The sequence below is a fragment of the Engraulis encrasicolus genome, chromosome 18 (assembly GCF_034702125.1).
Source record: "Engraulis encrasicolus isolate BLACKSEA-1 chromosome 18, IST_EnEncr_1.0, whole genome shotgun sequence".
Taxonomy (NCBI): domain Eukaryota; kingdom Metazoa; phylum Chordata; class Actinopteri; order Clupeiformes; family Engraulidae; genus Engraulis; species Engraulis encrasicolus.
In genome coordinates, this window is record NC_085874.1 from 2677227 (window position 1) to 2699541 (window position 22315).

Genomic DNA, 22315 nt, shown 5'->3' on the forward strand with positions numbered 1-22315 from the left:
GACTCTACTGTATGTCTTCATTGACAAGTATCCTCAGTGGAAAGTCAACATGTCGGCAAGATCTATGAAATTCATCACCTGTTTTTTTCTTTGACACAGCAAGAATCATGGGTTCAGTTCTTATGGGTTGCTACACATAAGGGAATTTTGGGTAATGAGAAGGCAGAGGCTATGTCTCAAATGACGCACTTTTGTCAGTGCACTGAGGTCTTTAGTGCATAGTGTCGTGGAAAAATTTGAGCACTATGCACTGTGCCCTCGCTGGAAGTGACTGCTGAGCATGGCATTATCTCGCCAAAATATGAGTTAGCTACTGTTTACAATGCACAGCGTCTGGTGCTTGTATTTCCATGTCCTTCAGCCCAAAGGACAACAATCACACATACAGTACTTTGGTTGGCATGAAAAAGTTGGTGTCCCATCAACATTACTTACAGAATTAGGAGACTGTTGACCAAACTCTTCTACTGAACTGAATGCCAAATTTCCTCCGTGTCATTGTCGACATGGCCGCCGTTTAGTGCGTGCAGTGTCCATCATTCAAGCACTGCATTTTTCCGCCATTGTTAGGGGATCATCCTGGCACTTTCAGTGCACTGGCTCAACTGAAATTTTCAGCGTGAGTGTTTTTGTAAACCGCCTATGGGGCACCTAAGTCACGCCCTCTACTTCCTGGTTCATGGGGCAGAGGGAGTAAAAAAACTGAATGGAAGTGAACGAGGCAAGTCGTGGTGGATTTGTGTTGCATAAGTGGAGGTCCAAGGTTTGGATTGGTATAAAAAAACCCACTCATTTCAAGCCCAGTAATTATTTTTTGACTCCCTCTGCCCCATGAACCAGGAAGTAGAGGGCGTGACCAGAGAACCTCTAACAGGGAGAAGGCTCAGTCTCATTGGTTCCCATTGTAGCCAGTTAGCTTTGCATGCATAATGCAGTAACGAGCGTGGGCCAGTCCTTCATGTGGGAAAATGTATGGAATGGAAAGGGGAACCCATGCTAAATACATTGCTACTGCGATTTCCAGTCACAAATATCATCAACAAAACATTCCTGGTAAGCACTATGACTGTTGTTTAACAATAGGCTGTATTGACAAATCGCACAGGTGTGTAGTTTTACAGCAGGTTAGAAGATTTCAACCTGTACTCGCTAGCATCGCGCTAATGTTTATGGGTTTGGCCCCATAAAAATTGAGCTTTGTGACCCAGTATATAATAATCTAGTGGCGCAAAATAATCGAAACGCTACTCAAATGGGGTCTTATTATTTCTAGCTTCGAACTTAATATTAATATTTCAGGACAAAAAATTATAAAAAATCACAAAAATTATAATGGTAAAAAACTCCATTGACACCAATTCATTTTGCACTGTCCCGTGGTTAGGGTTAGCCAATTGTGGCTAACAGGAAGTTCCGTGAGTGAACAGCCCCTGGCGTGACTTAGGTGCCCCATAACCCCCACTGAAGAAGAAGAGGAAGGAAAGGGAGGTGAGTGGATAATGTAGCGCAGCTGGCCAGGTAATTAGAGTAGAGCAGGGAAGAGACAGGTGGAGTTAGTTAGTAGAGGGAGCGGTGAGCAGAATGGCCGATAATGGGAATGGGAACCAATTAAGGAGGTAAACTGGTGAAGTGAGAGGGCGCTCATGACATTATCATTCTCCTCTGATGGGTTTTCCACATAGTTTTTACAATGAAGACATTAGGCCTAATTAAGATATGTTAAGATCTGTTGTAGTACTGGTAACACAAGTTTGGTACTCAACTTGCCCCCAGGTGCCTAACTGGTCAGCACTAAGAATTCATGGGGGAAAATGAAGCTTGACAATGCCACGCCCAATAAACTCCACCCCTTCACCCACTTGTTTCGTAAACTAAGAATACTCCATGTGTGTTGCGATCACTTTTCACTGATATTTCAAGATGAAGGACTATGAGGAAACTATTGCGTTTTTAGGGGAGTGGGGTACTTTTCAATGGCTGATTTTCATTGCCCTGGGTCTAGGTGTGGTACCCAATGGATACTGGCCTGTATCAATGGTCTTTGTGGGAGACATCCCTCCACATCACTGCAGGGTTCCATTCCTGAATAGCAGCTATGGAGAACAAGACTATAATCTGTCCATCCCGACTGAGGAGCTGAAAGGAGAGATCATCCTGAGTCGCTGCAGACGCTACACTGAAAAGAGAGACTCTTACTCTGCCTACAGCAATGACACAGAGGGCTGTGTGGATGGCTGGGTGTTCAGCAAGGAGAGATATGCATCTACTATTGTCACTGAAGTGAGTATCATGGACATTTTGGTGCTAGTTTATACTATGTACACATTATATATAAAAATTATATTTCATCATTCAGTGGCATTTGCAGTCAATAAACACTTAAACATGCCACCTTCAACATGTTTGTGCAATCATTTGCACTTCTTTCCATGTTTTGTTCCACAGTGGAGTCTGGTGTGTGATGATGCATGGAAGGCTCCCTTTCCAGTCACAGTATTCTTTTTTGGATCGCTGGCTGGATCGTTTGGTTCAGGAATTTTGTCAGACAGGTATGTCAGCTTAATCCAAACCGACGCTACATCCACAAATTCTAATTTTGACAAATGTAAATTCATCATAAGATTCAGATTTAAAATCGGCATATTAATGAAGTCTGGCCTGATGTAAGGGTGTAGAAATGGAGGATGTTGGAATTTTGCCAAATCAGCAAGGTAATGTATATGCTAGACCAGGGGTATCAAACTCATTTTGGTCCAGGGGCCACATACAGCCAATTTGATCGCAAGTTGGACAGACTAGAAAATATTGCCAATTTCTGGTTCATATCGGAATTGCATTGCTATCAATCACCTCAAGGTGGATGACCGTGGGTATATCAGGACTGACTGTAAATGGCGAGCAATAAGGGCTCTAAGGTTGATTTCACACCTGATCCCTTTCAGCCATTGGTGAACTCAGACCTGTGACTCTGCATTTTCTGGAGTTTGATTAAAAGGCTGAAAGGGACCAAGTGTGAAAACACCCTAAATTGCGTAATGTGTGTGCAGTTTCATTCAAAGGCATTCTACTCTATTGTATTTGATTCTTTGCTGCTAGGTGAGATTGAGGGATAGAGCTTTGGCACTCAATTTTGCGTAGTCACTGTGACTGGGATGAGGGGCACTACATAGTGTCATGAAACCAGCAGAGCCCTTTGTCTAGCCTTTTGTCTAGCACAGGGGTGTCCCTGGGGCTGGATGCGGCACAGCAGATGGTTCAGTCTGGTCCCTGACTTGTATTGGGGAAAAAAAAGACTCAAAAAGAAAACATCTAGCGTCATAACAAAGTTGCTGCAGGTGTCTGAGATTTCAGGTTTTCAATACTTGACAACAATGTTAGGGCCTTTTCACACCTGCTATCAGCGGTAGTTCGATGGTAGCCTATTTAAAAATACAAGCTCTCACCTGAGAGCTCTGTAGGTATGTGCGTGCATCACTGACTTGTGGCGTGCATGCATGTGCCCACTCTTTGCCTTGCAGAAACCAACAGTTCATGACACGAACAATGATGTTCATGTGATGTGCAAGCCTCTCAACTGTGAATGATAAGAAGGGTGATAATTTACATAATCACAGCCTGCAACAGCACTTTTTGTGCAAGTTTTGTGCATCATCCCTGGACAAATGGACAATCGCTTCACTTTTTAGTCCACTTAAAGAGGACTGAGTTTGGTTCACTTGCAGGGGAGTAGGTGTGAAAATACCTTTAGTCATTAATTTGTGGTTTATATTATGAGTTGGAGGCTAAAGGGAATCCATATAACTAATTGTAACATTTCCACCAAAATACTGTTAAACCTCTCACAAGTGTTGAGCAGAGCTATCCAATGACGTAAACCCCTACAGCAAAATGCTGTACAGGGGTCTACTGGAGCTCAGAGGCAGTGTAGGCAGGATAAACGGTTGTCTATCAAAATGCCTCAGCACTCAACGTCACGCAATAGGATGGTGCAACAGCCAATCACACTAAATCCTCACACAGCAAACTGTAGGGGCGTGGCCAGCAATAGTTCCAGAGCTACGTAGCGGTGCAGCCGTTACTCTCCATGCGCACGCACACAGCCGGCAGCCGGCTTGATTCTCACTCCCTCCACTCGCATCGCATAACATTTGGCTGTTTGCACACATAACACACTCAGTATCACAACACAATGTCTATATGGGTTATGGGATTCCGCTCTAACAGCTTGTGACTATCTGGTTCTGTAAAATGCTAACATTAGCTTACCTGGGTAGCTTAAAACATTGAGTGATCAAATGGTAATGTGTAGTGACCTATTTGTGTCAAATAAGTTCATGGTGCATTTGTGCACGCACCGGAACCTTATCTTCCACCGCCCAATGGTGCACTCTACAATGCCCCGTGCAAGGCAGTGGGCCTCATTTTACGCCTCTTTTTGGGAATCTTGAGGGTTGGCCTCAGGTGTGAGGAGGTACCAACATTGAGGGGTAGTCGCTGTCCCCAAGGAGCCGCCACTCACCCCTGGCTCCAGCGGCTTCCCAGCCGATGGCGGACTCTCCAAAGATGTAGGAGTCGTGATTACTCCACAGTCACCTTACCACAACGTCCAGGAAGAGGCCCTGGTGGTCCATTACCACCTGTGCGTTAATGGCTGCAATGCCTTTTCGTGATATGAAGAGGTAGCCGTCTTCATTTGGTGTCACGATCGGAATGAGGGTCCCATCAACCGCCCCTACTACATTTGGGATCTTGTGCTTTGTGAAAACTGCTGCTGTATAGCAGTTCACTCCTCCCGGGTGTCGAGGAAAGCGATGTGGAGCCCAACTCCCCTCAGCAACGCTGTTGTCACAGCCTGCACTGAGCGACTGGCAGATGCCTTTTTGATGGCCCATGTCCGTCCCCGACAACTTGCAAAAAGCAGCCCGTGGCATAATGCCCGAGGGCCGCCAACAGTTGCACCTCTGGTGTCAGTGCACCGTTCCTCCTGGTCGGCCGCCTCAGGTGTTGCTGAATCTAGAGGTGCTTAACTCGAATCTTTGAGGCGTCCGGATTGATTGGATCATTCCAAGGAGGGTATCCGGATCACTCGGATCACTTATTTAAAATAAATAAAAATAAATAATAATAATGTATTTTTTAAAACGTTTCTGCCGTTAAATAGCTATGCGCCTCGCCTTTGTTGTTCCATTTATCAATTCACGTTGATAAATCAAAGAGTAAGACAGTTTGATCAACAAAACTCACTTTATGAATGTCACAGTTCCTAAACTCATGCTGCGATCCGACCCACCTGGGTCTCCTCACTAAACATGCAACCACAACTGAACAGCCTTTGGCAGCAGTGAAACGGCATGTTCCTGATTTTGCAATAAATAATGTGTGTGTTTGTATTTAAGAAGACTCAAAGTCAAATATTTGGGAGCAGAAGTCTAGTTGAGCAGGGACAGTCAGGAGGCGAGCAGCAGATGGCCACTCGCTTCCGCTGCCGAGTTGCCTTGCGACTCGCACACTCGTGGCAAAAACGAAACTTAAGCGTTGATCCGATCCGTAGGGGATTCGCTGCTACCAACAACTCAGTCAGGATTCGTCTCACCGAGTCGCCGAGGGCGCCGCTGCTGAGTGACTCGGACGAGGGGAGTGACAGCAGTGGCTTTAAAGACTGTACGCTGTAACGCAGTGAGTGATAGTAGACTAGAGTCACGTCTGTAGACTATAATTTCCCTAAAAGTAGCCTACAGACTGAGATGTTAAAGCGTTGGCAGAGCACTGTTAACATTTAGAAATGTAGACCTCAACAGTCAGAAGCACACACATAGGGAGCGGGGATCCGCGACTCAATTGGCCACAACAGGCTGGACGGATCAAACAGGCTCGATGAATGACGAGGCGGGAGTTGGTTCAGTTTTACTAAGTGAGTGTTCGTGACTGAACAGCATACTAGGGAGATTAGAGAATGGCTGTTGTAGTCAACTAAAGAGGATATATTCCGGTTTCACAATTTCTCATGCTGTAACTGCCATTTTGTTGACATATTAATGAAATGCCGTCTGACCCGCCTTTGGCGAATCAATGCACGACAGCCATCCGGTCTGTTCGGATGAGGTCTTGACCCGGCTCTCCAACCGGATCCTCCGGGTTTTATATCAGCTCTAGCTGAATCGTGGCCAGGACATCCAGCATCACCTGCAGTGGCAGATGGTAACGCTCCAGGATGGCGTCGTCGTTATACAATTGCGGCGGTGAACAAGTTGCCCTCAGACCCGCATTTATAGCCGCAAGCCGGCTCCTAGGAGGGCTTTGCCTCTCAGCCCTGTCCTGCGCTCGCAGGGCTAGAATGCGCTGTATTGTGGCTATGGTCTAGCGTGCAAAGTGTCTTACACATTTAAATACCAAATGAGGGAAGTCAGGTCTTCATTGGTTGCCCATAACAATCCACTTGACATAAAAAGTGCAGACAATTACGCAGGAATGCTCTGTCAGCAATCAGTAGCAAATCCAAGAATATTTGGCCCTAAGCACAAGCATACCACCCCCCGCCCCCACACACACACACACACACACACACATGCAATGGTTTCACTCATCACAGTGTTATTGTAAGCAAACACATAGGGACACGTAATGGCATAACTCAACCTGTGGAAGGTGAGTGCCGATAGTGTGCTGCAGAATTGCTTACGCACAACCTGTTATATTACATTTGCTACGTTTACATGAGACATTTAATTCGGAATTAACTGACTTTTCAATAGTTCACGCTGAAATTTGGATTAAGCATGTATGCATACATCTTCGTTCTGGCTGGAGAACGGACTTCTTGTGATCGTGCTGTCCACGCGGTGGACTGATCATCAGTGCTCACGGGTCCGCAGGGAACACTGCACTCAAGAAGCTGAGAGATTACGTGGCGTATTGGGCAAGATCGCTGGCCGTAGTGCTGAAGTACTGCCACGGCCGAGAAATGTCTATCAGTGATTCTACGATTCAACTGCGCTTTTAAGTCCATGGATTTTATTTGCCAATTCCACAAACTATTAACTGCATGCAATGATGTTTTGGACATTAGCACACATTTATCTTTCATATAATACAGAAAGTGTAGACATGGCATTATTTCCCTCAGCAAGAATGTATAGTTAATACTGGTTTTGGGCGTTTTCATGCCGTCCTGTTTTCCAAATGTCAGATTCAGTCTTCATATTAGCATGTAAAGAAACTTGTTTTGCAAATGTTCATTCACAGAAATCATCACAATACGACAAAACTGTCAGAAAGACCACTGTGTATGAAATTTGCCATTTTGTGTGTGTCCACGAAAACTGTGTTAATCGTGTCACGGTCTGAAACCTCCTCCATAAATCAGTAATGGTTTGGTCCTGGGCCATACGAATAACATCACGTGATGTCATAACCTCTTTGGCAGGATATGGGAAGAGTTTTTGGTAAGTTTTGAGCTCCATCTTTCCATAATTTAATCCATTCTTTTTCATGTTCTCATAGCGGGAAAATTGCCTGTCAACTGTGTTATCAGCATATTCATAAGAATCTGAATTAGAAATCTCATGTAGAAAAACACAGATAAAGCATACAAATAAATGAATTGATTAAGGTGTTGTGGTGCAACTTCTGAGGTCCTCAGTTAGCACAACACCATAAAAACGACTGAAATGTCAAGCTGTGTTACCGTCAATGGTGTTACGCATCAGCTATGACAGTTGAGGAGGAGTATGTTTTTGCCAATTTATCTCCATATTGACAGACAAACAAACAAAATAATTTGTGTTCTAGGGAGATGGGTTTGTCTGCTCTGTTTTTTCTCCTAAAAAAGTGCTGACTTGTTCCCCTGCACTGTTGACCGTAACACAGTTTAGTAACACGGTTGACTGTTTTGAAAGTGTTTTTGTGCTATTGATCCCTTAAGTGTTGGAAAAATCCTATGAACAGACACTAGGGATTATCTCTGGAGAAGGAAGTCTTGTGTAAGGAGGGTGACTAAATTCAAATCAGACGTTACAGGGATTTATAATGAAAAATGTGTCAGTCTGTATCACAGTGAATCATAAAATCCTACTTATGAAGCTCAACAATCATATTTTCTATATCAGTTGCACAGATTAATGACAACATTATTGTTAAGGGACATAAGCACTTTGAAACGGATGTTGTTTCAACTCTGTAGTATTTTTATATATGTTTGAAATGACATAGTATTTGTCCATAACACTGTTGACAAAATAATCAAGCAAATGTTCGCTTTCATTAGAGTATTTATCAAATGATTTAAGATTAAGCTTGGCAATTTGTTTGTTTGGAAACTTAAATATATACACTATGTAAACATCTAGGTCATTTAGTTGAAAAGAAATACTGATAATTGACATTTTGCTTTTGCCAAAAGCGCAGTCGAATCGTAGAATCACTCATATGCAGCAAACATTCTCGAGCTCGGAAGTACGGGGCGCCACTGAGAGCTCGGGCAGTATCTGCATCCGCGGACACCCCCCGTTGGATGATGGTAGGAGAGCAATGGAGCGGGGTGAACTGGAAGAAAGCTAGGGAAAAACACCTGCATCTTCGTTCTTGCTGGAGAATGGACTCCTCGTGATCGTGCCGCTCTCGCAGGAGAGTGGCTGTCCACGCGGTGGACAGATCATCAAAGTGCTTCACGGGGTCCGCAAGGACCACTGCACTTGAGAAGTTGAGATGGATTACGTGGCGTATTGCAAGACACCTGACGAATCGATCGAACGGTAGTAGAAGGGAGGCGAAGGGGAGGTGGTGGGACGAGCGAGACAGAACATTTCTGACTGGAGACAGGTGAGTGGAGAATAAATGCTGGATATTTAATTAAGGGGCGTTCCAAATTTTCTGTGCGCTGAAATTCCACCGAATGACGGCAGAGCGGAGAATGAGATGCAGCTGGTTAAATAGGCGTGCCTATCTTTTCGCGCTAATTCAGGTGAATGACAGTTGAGTGGAGAACAGAATGCAGGTGGTAAATTAGGCATTCCAAATTTCATTACGCTTCTCTCGAACTTTCGTTTTATAAACAAAACGTGCATTAATTGAATAAAGCTTAATTCCGCTTTGAAAACGTCATGTAAACACCTAATTCGGAATTAAAGGAAAGATGAAAGTAAACTGGATGGTATTATTAATTCGGAATTAAAAACATTATGTAAAAGTAGTGAATAAGGGTGAGTGTCCGCAGACTTTCTCCCGCGCTGCGAGTAGCTAGAAAATGTTGATGTAGAAAAAGAAAGAATGAAATGAGCAACAGGGGAGCAAGTGTGGGTCTTCAACTTTCGGTAGTTCAGTTATTATACTCAGTAGGCTGACCTTTTAGTTATGCACCTGTTTTTTGGATGTGCGCACCGCTTCCTTACCTGACCAACATGTAATATAACGCACAGCAAAGACTTTGAAATTATGTGAAATAACACGCACGGACAGGGATGAAATGATGGAATGTGGAAATGGGGTGGGGGTCTTTATTTTGAGAAAGAGGATTCTGTTGAAGGGGGCCGTCGTTTCTCCGTGACCCATGTTTTGGCCCAGATTCCCTGGGAACAGCTGAGAAGAGAGAAACAATTACCGAAGAAATACACCAGCGGCGATCTGAGCGAGTCGCGCGACGGAAGTAATTGACTTTGCATTGAGTCGAGAGACAAAAGCGATTCTGGAGACTACAGCGATTTGCGCGCCGAGCGCGACAGTTTGAAGTTGAAATCTTTTCAACTTTCTATGACGCGGCCAATGACTGTATAGAGGTCGGTGACCACAGTCAATGGGAATGCTTGAATGCTTTGCCTTCTGCTTGTACGGACATACTCTAGTCTCCTCAATCTCTCGTATCGCTTGCTGCTACACTCTGTCGCTTGAATCGCGTCGCCGCTGGTGTATCTCTGCGGTTAGACACATGCCACAATGTCCAGAAGACTTTAGGCTACATTAGACTGATGAAACACATTGTCACACACAGTCATGGCTGCGGGTGGGCGGTGGGGAGTTGTTGTCTGGCACACGACAGGGCGCGCGCTGGAGAGTGGTCCTCTGGCAGGTGGCTGCTGGTGCACGGAGGAGTGAGTTGGTGTGGAGAGTGGTGGTCTGGTGGGTGGCTGCAGGTGCGCGGACAAGTGAGGTGGTGTGCTGGGTGCGGTGGACTCAATGTTGAGCTGTGGCTGGGGCGCTGTGGTTTGAAGGGGCATGCTGGATAGTGGCTTGGGCGGTGTGGCTTGAGGTGGCGAGCCATCGAATGTGGCCTAGGGCGAGGCAGGCGAGTGAGATGGTTCTTCCGGTAACGGGTGATGGCGATCGACTCCCTCTATGCCCGCACAGCCTTCACGGACATCGTGTGCCCGTGGAGGCTGTGCTCCCCAAAATGGCTAGGGCCTTCTCCTCCTTTGCAGTGATGAGTGGCCAAAGTTGGTGCTCCACCACCTGTGCTTCTCTCCTCTGATGCCAGCCGCCCTTCGTTTGGCTAGGCTGGAGAAGTCCTGCCACGTTTCGTATCTCTTCTCCAGACCTAGCCACGCCTGTGACGGCTGTCATCTATTCTGATTGTTTCTTCTTCCTGCTGTCCTGCATCCCCTTGAATCTGCTGAACAGTTTCGTTTTCTGGCTCACCACTTCATCCAGCATGATCTGGATTTTTGTCCAGTATGAAGCTCTGTTTTCGCTTGCGTGTCACCATGATGAAACGTATGATGAACATCTTCCGAATTTTCTGGGTTTTTTTCGGTAGGGACGTCAGTATACGTTGTATGAGTGGCATCTGAATCGTCTTAAAAGCTGCGGTGTACAGTAACTCCTGTGAAATTATTTTAGTGGCACTTATTTAATTTATTATTATTGGTATGGGCGCCGAAATTGTGGAGTCCATGGCTGGTTGTCATATATCGCTATGGCACTGTGTATTTTGTTGCGGAATGACACACTTGGTAAATACGCCCTTGTACTGTGGATAGATGGGTGGTTACGTAGCTGTGGTGGCAGCGAGGCACTTGTGACATTCAGCACCAGGGACAGCGATCATTGGAGTGATATTGTCACGTTTGGAAATAAACACATTTTACACCTCTCCTTGAGTTAAATGATTGAGTTTTACCTTTCTCCTGTACTTTCAACCGTTCTCTAAGGCTACGAACCATCGTTAACGGGAAACACAGCCCATCATTAACTGTCAAATCTCGCTTCGAGACTTGCCCCGTGTCTCAATCCACGCACTTGTGCACTTCGGGCACTGTGTTTCAGTGTCTAGGGCGCGCAAGCTGAAAATTGCGGTTGAGTCAGTGCACTGAAAGTGCCGGGATGATCCCCTAACAATGGTGGAAAACGCAGTGCTTGAGCGATGGACACTGCACGCACTAAACGGCTGCAATTTACACAAGTGTTATGTTGTCAGTTCTACAAAAAAACCTATGTCAACTTGAGATATTTTATTGCCACCTTAAATAATTATGTAATCTGGACATTTTTGCAACATTGAGTACAGCAGCATAAACTTTTCCTTATTCAAAGAACTGTTGGGGAACACAGTGTGGAGTTACTGGCCCGATTTTTTTTTCTTTTTTCTTTACTCTGTGATTAAGACATAAGATTTGGAATAGACCCAAACAACTAGAAGAATGAATTCCAAATCACCTATGAAAATTAAAGAATGCACAAGTCATTGATTAAAACACAGGCTAGCAATGTATAGTGACTTGTGCATTCTTGGTAACACTTTATAATAAGTACCCCTTTTTAGGCATTACTTAAGGGTTAGTTAAGCCTTATTTTACCATTAGTTAACCCTTAGTGAATCACGAGTTAATCATTATGTAAGCATTATTTCTCATTTCCTAACTATTATCTACTACCGTTAGTAAATGGTTAGTGTGTGCTGATGTAACGGTTCGCTAAGCAAAGTTAAACCTTAGATAAGCCTTATTTTTAACATTAATTAACCCTTAGTGAATCACGAGTAAGTTGTTATGTATGTGTTATTTCATCATAAGCAATGCTTATCAAGTCATTTGTTAACGTTTTGGAAAGCATGGAAAGGTTTTCACTTTAGATTAGTTCCCCAGATATACTTAAGTAATGAGTTGTAACTCCTTGATAATGCATAAGCAATGCTTAACAAGTCATTTGTTAACGTTTTGGAAAGCATGGAAAGGTTTTCACTTTAAAAGTTCCCCAGATATGCGCAAGTAGTGAGTTGTTACTTCTTGTTAATGCATAAGCAATGCCTAACAAATCATTTGTTAACATTTTGTAAAGCATGGAAAGGTTTTCACTTTAGATCAGTTCCCCAGATATACTTAAGTAATGAGTTGTAACTCCTTGATAATGCATAAGCAATGCTTAACAAGTCATTTGTTAACGTTTTGGAAAGCATGGAAAGGTTTTCACTTCAAAAGTTCCCCAGATATGCGCAAGTAGTGAGTTGTAACTTCTTGATAATGCATAAGAAATGCCTATCAAATCATTTGTTAACGTTTTGTAAACCATGGAAAGGTTTTCACTTTAGATCAGTTCCCCAGATATACTTAAGTAATGGGTTATACATCCTTGATAGTGCACAAGCAATGCTTATCAAGTCATTTGTTAATGTTTTGGAAAGTATGGATAGGTTTTCACTTAAAAAGTTCCCCAGATATGCGTTATTATTGCGTTGAAACTTCTTGGTAATGCATAAGCAATGCTTATCAAGTCATTCGTTAATGTGTTGTAAAGCCATAACAGGTTTTCACTTTAGATCAGTTCCCCAGATATACTTAAGTAATGGTTCGTAATTCCTTGATAATGCATAAGCAATGCTTAACAAGTCATTTGTTAATGTCCAGAAACATCCATGAGGGGCAGTCACGTGAGCCTCAACTTAGGCCTAGGCCTACTGTTTGCCATGCTACCAGTCATCACACTCTAACCATTACAAAAGGGTTAAATAAGACTTCACTGATGCTAAAGCAAGAGTTTACAAACCGTTACCATACATGCCTAATAGTACTTGTTAATGGTTAGGTGGTAGGAGACAACAAAGAGATAATGTTTTTTTCATAAATAAAAGGTGGGTTATCAGACATTTTAATGATGGTTTACTAATGCTTATCAGAAAGTTAAATCACCATAGATGAATGATTAATTAACAGTACTTAATAATTTCACAGAAATACATAATGACTGACTCGTGATTCACTAAGGGTTAACTAATGCTTAATTTTGTTTAGCGAGTAGTTACATCAGCACACACTAACCATTTACTAACGGTATTAGTTAATGGTTAAGAAATGAGAAATAACACATACACAACGACTTACTCGTGATTCACTAAGGGTTAATTAATGTTAAAAATAAGGCTTAACTAAGGTTTCACTTTGCTTAGCGAACCGTTACATCAGCACACACTAACCATTTACTAACGGTAGTAGATAATAGTTAGGAAATGAGAAATAATGCTTACATAATGATTAACTCGTGATTCACTAAGAGTTAACTAATGGTAAAATAAGGCTTAACTAACCCTTAAGTAATGCCTAAAAAGGGGTACTTATTATAAAGTGTTACCTAATATTTTATTAATGCCTTTGCTCATCTCTTTCCAGGTATGGCAGAAAAGAGTGTGTTTTAAATCTGGAATTTGAGTGTTAAGTAGGAATTGTGTTTAGTGTTCAGTGACATTGGTTAGGGGAGTTGGGAAATGGGTGAGATGTTCCGAGAATTATGTGTGAAGTACCAGAACTTGTGTGGAGGCAATCGAGAAAAACTGTATTACCTTTGCTCATCTCTTTCCAGGTATGGCAGAAAAATCACTTTCTTCTCTGCAAAGGTCCTGCAGATCCTCCTAGGCTTTCTTCTGGCAGCCTCTACCAGGTGGGAAATGTTCTGTGTGCTTTACTGTGCTCTTGGAGTGATGACCACCACCACGTACTGCGTTTGCTTTGCACTTGGTAAGTCTGCATTGCTTAGGGCATTTCTAATCAAACTACTAAAGCACTCGGATGTAGTTTAGTAAGCCTTGCCATTTTCTCTCTTGCCATGGTGGCAGTTCTGATTAATTTCTTGGATTGCTGCCATTCTCCATTTTGTTCTTCTTCCCTGTTAGGGTCAGAGATACTCATCAAATCAGCACGTGAGAGTTTTGGAATCCTGGTCGCTGTTCTTTATGGCGCTGGCTACACCATCCCGCCAGTCTTAGCATTCTTCATTAGGGACTGGAGGATACTGCAGACAGGACTGTCCCTGGTGGTGTTTATTTATATCCCCCTGTTTTGGTAGGCTTTCTCTCTCTCTCACACACACACACACACACACACAGACACGCAGACACACACATGCAGACACACACATGCAGACACACACATGCAGACACACACATGCAGACACACACATGCAGACACACACACGCAGACACACACACGCAGACACACAGCCAATCCCACAATGTTTGATTGATATAATTATGTAATAATATATAAAGAAGGAATTTCGCAAACTGAACGCAGTATTTTTTTCACTAGCCTAAATAAAGAACATTACAACACACTTAGAAAAAAACCTAGTTGAAGGTCAATGAAATGTCATTCGGTTGGGTGGTAACACTTAGGGTCAATTCCAAACCCTTGGCTTAGAGCCTCTGTTATAACCTTATTGCCACCAATATGACCAAGTATTAATCTGTCACTTAAAGCCTGTCTCAAACTACAAGACTCTCGGCTGAAAACCCCCCTTACGACAATTGGTGGAACGTTACTCCCCAGGAGCATCGCAAGAGATTGTCGGGCAAGATTTCCTCGTTGTGTGCGACATTCTAAGATAGTACTTGAGCAGCTCAAAGAGTCGCCGATCGCAAATCGTAGAAATCAAACAGTGTTTGATATTTGCGACTGGAAATAGAACGTCAGGCATTGTCTCGGTGGTTGCAAGCAAGGATAATATTGCGATTCTCTTCTAGTGTGCGGTGCACCCCGACGTCAAAATTGGTCACACAATCGGGAGTTGTGTAGTTTGAGCCTGGCTTTAGGCTCCCAGTAATGCCATAGCAATGTTGTTATGATGTAGCAGTGTTGTTATTATGATATCTGTTATCAGAGTCTTTTCAGCAAAGAGTGAAAAGGCCCACCGGCAGAAATCAGGAATCATCATGTTCATACTGCAATATGTATTACATTATATCAAAATATCACCACTATGCTTGGCAGCCCTGGCACCTTCAGGTGGAAGCATAGTGAATCAAATGTGCTCCCAGTGGATTGGTCTTTAGAATGCTACTTGATACATATGCATACTGTGTTTCTGTTCCCCTCAGGTACATCCCAGAGTCCCCCCGCTGGCTCATCACCCAGGGCCGGTTACAGGAAGCAGAGGCCATCATTCGAGCTGCTGCCAAGAGGAACGGCATCACTCCCCCAGAGAAAATCTTCCAGCTGGAGCACAGTGCAGACACTAAGGTGAAATAAGAAAATAACAAAAATAAGAATCTGAATCTCAAGATAAGCATCTGAGCTCTCTAAATTGGATATGAAGTTAAAAAAGTGTGTGTGTGTGTGTGTGTGTGTGTGTGTGTGTGTGTGTGTGTGTGTGTGTGTGTGTGTGTGTGTGTGTGTGTGTGTGTGTGTGTGTGTGTGTGATGTTTACAGTAAATATTCTTATTGCATAATCAAGAGCATCTTGATTTTTTCAGGCAACGGAACATGTTGAGGACAGCTGTAAGTTCACATATTTGGACCCACTGAAAAAGGGAAATGATAGGATCAGCGTCATCACTCTCCCAGAGGACATACTCCAGCTGGAGCTCAGCTCAGACACTAAGGTGACTCTTTAGTACAGGGGTGGGGAACCTGTTTAATTCGACGGGCCACTTCCTCCAAGGGTCATACTACACAAGCCAGGATTTCCCCCAGCACTTCAGGCGTATATTGAAGGCGGCCACCTTTTCAACAGACCCCACATTCACTAGGTTCCCTGAAAATATATCTTAATTGTATTGCTTGATTAACATTAGTGTAATATAATACTATTACACGTAAATATACAATATATACACAATACAATATCTTTTATTTGTCATTGTGACAGGCACAACGAAATTGTGCATTCCTTGTTGAAGCAAAAATAAATAAAAACCCCAACGGTGTTGACAGTAATGGTTGGGACAGTACCAGTGTCCAAACAAATGAACAAATTCAGGACAAAATAGTAAACTTACAGGAGCTTCAGTGATGGTGAAGTATGCAGTAGAGCTAAAGGTTTGAAAAGGGGTCCTCAGTAATGACAATGACCTTGTGCACACCTGATTTTATTGTCTTTAAAAAAAAAAGAATCTGACGGTGGTGACGAATGTGCTGGACACATTTTCAGCAATCAGAAAATAATAGTAAATATTGTTTTCCATATTGCAGGTTCTCGATTCTTTGTAATCTAAGACGGGATACTTTTATAGTTGTCTTTTCTTTTATTCAACAGTGTCATTATGTCAAAACCATATGATTGACATGCTTGTAAAATCACACATGCCGATGTTACAATCCATTCTTAACAGCCATGCATATCCATTTTGCGCCATGAGTCGTGAGTGAGTCAGCCTGCATGTAGTTGCATTGAATTGTAGTTGCATCAATGTGCCACCAAAAAGAGATGATATGATATGATAGAGAGATGATATGTTTTTATTCAATATCATAGCAGGTGAAGGAGACATACAGCGATTGTTTAAAAACACAACAGAAAAGTACTTACGACAGCTTTGACGTTTGCATAGAGATCCAGACTTTTCCATGTCTAGTCAGTCTTCCATCCGGACGTTTGAGTGACAAACAATTTAAGTACTTCTTTGTGTGTAAGCACACCTCATACATAAGTCTCCTGCTCTTTTTGAGCGTATAAATTAAATGAGTAATTCATACTTAATAGTTCCAGCTCTGTTATTATAAGTGCAGGGGTAGAACGTTTTCTGAAGCTGATCTTCAGTAGGGATTAGAAGTCTTGAGATGTAAAAGCCTACTTCCATTGTTGATTAGCCTACTTGTTTTCCCAGGGAACTAAACGTGGATCCAGTGGTCGGGACAAGTACACTTGGCTGGATCTTCTAAAAAATCAAAATATGAGAAACATCACCTTTATAAACATCCTAACCTGGTTAGTGAATTATTTTCAGACATTACTCTAGTTTGTGTTGAATACGGTTACAAAGGTCAACTACGATGCCTTTTATTTCCTTTCTTTTCTTGAGACTCGCTATAGAGTAAAGAAGTGATGATACAATACCTAACTGTTGTGAGATTATATGTCATATTACAATCATACAAAAAACAGGTCTATGAATGGGTAGTTTGATAATGATAATCATTACATTTAAACTTTAATGAATTTTAACAAATTCCTCTTTTCATGTAGTGTTTTACACGCTGCACTGGACTGCTGGATTGTGTTCCCTCATATCTTTGCTACTGAGCTGTATTAATGAATGATTGAATGAATGAGTTAGTCTTGTTTTCACTTGTATACCTAAATAATATACAAACGTATTTCCACAGGTTAACCATATCCCTGACATATTTTGGCCTGTCTCTTGACATCTCCAATCTGGATGGGGATCCATGTGTCAACAGCCTCATCTCTGCTGCTACAGAGTTCGTTGGTTGTGTTTTTTTGTGGTTTTCCATACATTACGCTCCTCGTCGGTTTGTTCTGCCATTCACTCTGCTTCTTGGAGGGGCCTTGCAGCTGTTCATCCAACTTGTACCCAATGGTTTGTATGATGTAGCTTACAGTAACCCATATTATCCAGACAGAGAATGATGACACTGTTGAGTGGCGGTGGTCTCACTAAGTGGTAGTCTCATGTTCATTATTTTAACATTGGGCATGTATTTCAGAAAGTGAAATGCAAAGATGGAAAAGTTTGCCGAAAATTTCTTGCATGGGTTCTTTTGATACCCTTTTTTCCGAGTTGTAATATGTACAGTTTTAAACAGTGTTATCCAGTGTTGGTTTTCCTGATACAGTATAAAATGTTGGATAACTGTACTATAGTGTCCTTCTGCTTAATCTTGCATTTCATTTTCCTCCCTCAGAGCTCAGTGGGTTGATCATCACATTGGTAGTGACAGGAAGACTGGTGATGATCGGGGCCTTTGGATTTGTTTTCGTCTATTCCTCGGAACTCTTTCCCACCGTTGTGCGCGGTATGGGATTGGGTGTCAGCTCCATGGCCGGCGGAATTGGATGTGCTCTCTCACCATACGTAGCCCATATTGGTAAATGTCTTACAGTAAAAGGCAGTTAATGTATCAGTTTGTACTATGTCTCCTGCAGAAGCAGACAAGTCCCAGAGGTCTAGCAGTTGGCCTTTTTGCCAAATAGTCTATCCAAAGCAGGCATGTTCTGCATTTCAGTCAGGTTTCCTGCTTTCCTCCCTTGGACAGCCTGATCAAGGTCAATCCATACATTTTTAATGATTTCAATTTATGTGTAGCGTGACTATAGAAAAAATACCAAATTTTCATACCGACTACACACACTTAAGGGAGATCAGCCCCATGAGGGAAATAAGTTAATTTCATACGTGTCATACGGACAGAAGGGTTCGTTGAGGAACGACAGACATGATTAAGGGGAGCAATACATTTCCTCTCTCTGTCCCAATTCCTGTATCTTCAGTTATAAAGATAGTAGACACACATTAAGCAAACATGCAGAGAAAGAAGCACGACACTCAATAGTTACGTGGTCTTTTAAGCGGAAATACACAATAGGAGGACAAAAAAGCAAGGCTAGCAATCTGGTTGGAACACAGAAACACTGCAGAGAAACCAAGCTGCCAGTACCAGGACAAATGAACTCCACAGAACTGCCATTTTCCCGTGGAGTGCAGATCCATCCAGAATTGAACTCCCAGGTACAAATGACCCAAGCACAAACTGGTGAAATTGGCCCAAACCATAAAAGCTGATGCCAACCTAGGAGAACACTGTGACATGCTTTTAAAGAAACACATAGACTACCAATTGGTGCCTGCTGATCACCTGCCATACAAGGCCACATCAGACTATGGCTGTGGTTTGTAGGCACAGACACCCAATATGCCACATGTGCACACTGGGACCATTATAATAGTTGTAACCTATGCTTCTGTGATATTTTTGACTTTTGAAAATGTCTTTAATAGATGTTCTGATTGACGGACTGTTTTATTCCTCCATTCATTTTTTAAACGAATTGTCTTATTTTTGTATGTCTAGAGTTCAAGTTTATAATGTCACTCTCCATACCGAATACCGTGAACAGAACTAGCAATTTCTCTGATGAACTGCCTTTTCATTGGTTGTATCCATCTTCTTCTAAACAGTTAGCAATTATGTGCAAAAAAACTGTCGCTTACAAAAGTACAGCAAATTGTTATGAATTCTCAGATCAGTGCCCAAACTATTGCATCCCTCTGTACACGACGTGTACGTATATTAAAATGAACGGTATGCATTAATGTGGAGTGTTGTATGTTTTCACTTTTGCATACAGGTACATATAACAAGACACTTCCCTTTATTCTGATGGGCACTATCTCGCTATTCTCTGGTGGTCTGAGCCTGTTGCTACCAGAGACAAAAGGTGAAAAACTCCCAGAGCTCATCAGCCAAGTCAAACCTCTCCAGGGGTGAGTACTTCTGCTGAAACGATGCCGTTGTATTTGTGCCACTGTCATTTTAACAGTAATAAGAACAATAATCATTTCACGTGAGCTTGTATTTTTTTTTTCTTTTTTCTACAGTTGTTGCCTCAAGATGAAGTCTGGTGATGGAATCCGCGTAAATGGACATGTAGAATAGACGAAACAATAAAAGAAACAAGAGGCTGGCGTCGACAAAATTTGAAGATATTTTAACTAGGGCTGAGACTCGAATAAACATTTTAATCGAACTAACTATAGGCTTTGAAATTAATTAATCAAAATGAATCACATTTTAATCACATTTAAACATCTGGTTTGAGAACAGTGAAAAGTATTCATTTTCACATGGCTTTTGAATAATAACATAAGTTTAACCGACAAAATATTGCTCATTTTTAAGAGAGAGAAATCTCCATCAGCTGTAAGGCTGCCCTCCACTGGTCTAATCCAGAACTATGTAACTATATTATAATTAAAATGAGTTAATTTTTAAAATCACGTAATGTTTGTGTAATTAATTAATCAACATTAATAGTGTTAAGTCCCAGCCATAATTTTAACACATTGAACAAAATACACGTAGACTACCTTTGCATTTGCAACATAGCACATCAAACCAGTTAATTTCCTCAGTGGAAGGCAGTAGAGAAGCAAGAAGGATTGAGGGTGTAACTGATTTTCCCTGTGATGGACCTGGACGAGTCTGACTCTCCCTGCGCTCCTGCCCTGGTAAACCCTACAAGCTTCTGTGATCCTGACTTTGATTCTGCCTGGGGTGGGGGTGAAAACTGGAATGTGTGTGTATGTGTGTGTGTGTGTGTGTGTGTGTGTGTGTGTGTGTGTGTGTGTGTGTGTGTGTGTGTGTGTTCCAGGACTCTGGAAACTCGCTGAGTAATCCCACTTGGCTACCATCAACAACACACACACGCATGCTCCCGTTTCCCCTCGAATCCCTAAATAAATTCTTAATAACGTGACACACCTCTTCTGAGTCCTCTTCTGTCTGGTTCGGTCTGTTCGGTCCGTGACTTCCATGGCTGTTCGATGTTTCATGTGTAACAAGGTTAATGTTGTACAATGCAATTAGCAGTGGCGTGCACAGACATTTTGGGAGGTAGGTGCTCAGGGCTTGTAGAACTTCCAGCTTCCTTACTTAGTATTATATCGGGGAATTGTCTCATGCTTTTGATCATCAAGCATTTGTACCATATGGCTCGTTCAAAAAATCGAGAATCCCCAGAAAGCCGACCTAAAACCTCGGGAAAGTGGGAGTGAACATTTGGTGACGCAATGTCAGATCGATAATTATCGAGGTTGATCTCTGGCGGAAGTATAGAAGAACGAGTTCCCGAGCTTGTGTTTTGTGTGACGACACACGCATCATCAACATGGCGCCCATGCATGCAACTGACATGTAAACAGTATCATAAATGCTAAAATATCATCTTGTAATCACGATCAACAACACCAGTCAATGTCATTCAATTGCAGATGCACATATGTCAGTAATGCTGGTCTCTGGCTGTTTAATTTAGCTTACTTCAGCTAAAATTATATGTCGTGGGTGTGGAGGCTCAAGGTGAGGTGAAAAAAAAGAAAAGAGAACCAAAACAAAACACGCATGAATCCCGATTGTTCCGGGATCAGTGGCGTTCATGCGCCAAACTCCAGAACTCGATTGTCATGTGAGCAGTGTCGTCAGCTGTCTCGAGAGGTCCCGAGCTGGTGAAGACAACAATAGATCATGTCAACATGGATCACAGTACATTTAAAAAAAAAAAAAACTTTTTTGTCCAGTAGGGCAAAGGGGACGGTGCTTATCATTCCTATCTGTGCTCACCTATAGCAATTTGTAAATTCACAGTAAAATTTGCACCATCATGCGTCTATGATGATTTATTCAACATGATGTAGTCCTCCAGTTAGCCAGTTTTCAAATCCAGGCATATACATGGTAGGGTTATTAATTATTTGCCTTGACCGGTTATGAGGAGGCCAGGGGGCGTTTGGGCAAAACAGGTTGAGAACCACGGGCATAGACGGACACATCTGCTGTCCGCCTGTCGGACTTGTTTTGTGAAATGAGGTTCCTGTCAGGCAAGTTTTTTTCTAACCCACTTGGTTTGACTAGTGGTCCCTGGTCCCTCCCTTGTGTTCTGTCTGAGTGGAGCTTGGGTTGACACTACATATTCTGCCATGGAGGATGTAGAGCCTCCCTAGTTGCCTTACTTGGTCTGGGTATTTTATGCTACTTGTGTGCCGTCTCCAAATTTGTGGACTTGCTTCTGGGGGTAAGCATTCTGCCCGTTTTTTGTTGAATGTGACTGCACATATGCCTAAATGTTTTTAACCAAGGGAATCGGTCTTGTTCATTCCCTTGAAACTCAAGGTTGTTATTGGGCACTGTTCTGAATTTGTTCTGCTCTGTGTCCTTGAAGCGTCGTATTTCGGGGATAAGCAGTTGAAGGCGACTGCACAGGCCTAGTTTCATAAATGAAGACCCTTCCCTTCATTTGCGCCCTTTGTTTTCCCACTGAAAAAGAATCTTGTTAAAAACTCTGGCAAAAGTGCAGATTTATGAAAACTGGACTCAAATGGCGTTCTCTTTGCCTGGCACAGGCTTAACATATTCGTATGTTAATTGGACTGAAACTTGTTACA

At 42.5% G+C, this 22315-nt stretch overlaps 1 protein-coding gene across 2 annotated transcripts; it reads left to right on the forward strand.

Moving 5' to 3' along the window:
- Positions 1-1576: 1576 nt before the first annotated feature.
- On the forward strand, positions 1577-19906 carry LOC134468338 (organic cation/carnitine transporter 2-like). 2 transcript variants are annotated; one of them, XM_063222278.1, is made up of 12 exons: positions 1577-1616; positions 2003-2280; positions 2446-2549; positions 13780-13934; positions 14090-14258; positions 15293-15434; positions 15668-15796; positions 17021-17121; positions 17520-17734; positions 18060-18242; positions 19504-19639; positions 19754-19906. In XM_063222278.1, exons 2-12 carry the CDS (start codon positions 2035-2037, stop codon positions 19809-19811), a joined length of 1638 nt encoding a protein of 545 aa, XP_063078348.1. In that variant the 5' UTR covers positions 1577-1616; positions 2003-2034; the 3' UTR covers positions 19812-19906. The 2 variants fall into 2 exon arrangements, with proteins under 2 accessions (XP_063078348.1, XP_063078347.1); XM_063222277.1 differs by lacking the exon at positions 1577-1616 and having other exon boundaries at positions 1902-2280.
- Positions 19907-22315: the final 2409 nt, after the last annotated feature.

What these genes read in the sequence shown, in the direction of transcription:
- LOC134468338 (XM_063222277.1), top strand. Translation starts at nt 1,921, where the DNA reads ATGAAGGACTATGAGGAAACTATTGCGTTTTTAGGGGAGTGGGGTACT. An exon ending in AGCACAGTGCAGACACTAAG is followed by an intron (nt 15,435 to 15,667) that starts GTGAAATAAGAA and finishes TGATTTTTTCAG; the next exon opens with GCAACGGAACATGTTGAGGA. An exon ending in TTTATAAACATCCTAACCTG is followed by an intron (nt 17,122 to 17,519) that starts GTTAGTGAATTA and finishes GTATTTCCACAG; the next exon opens with GTTAACCATATCCCTGACAT.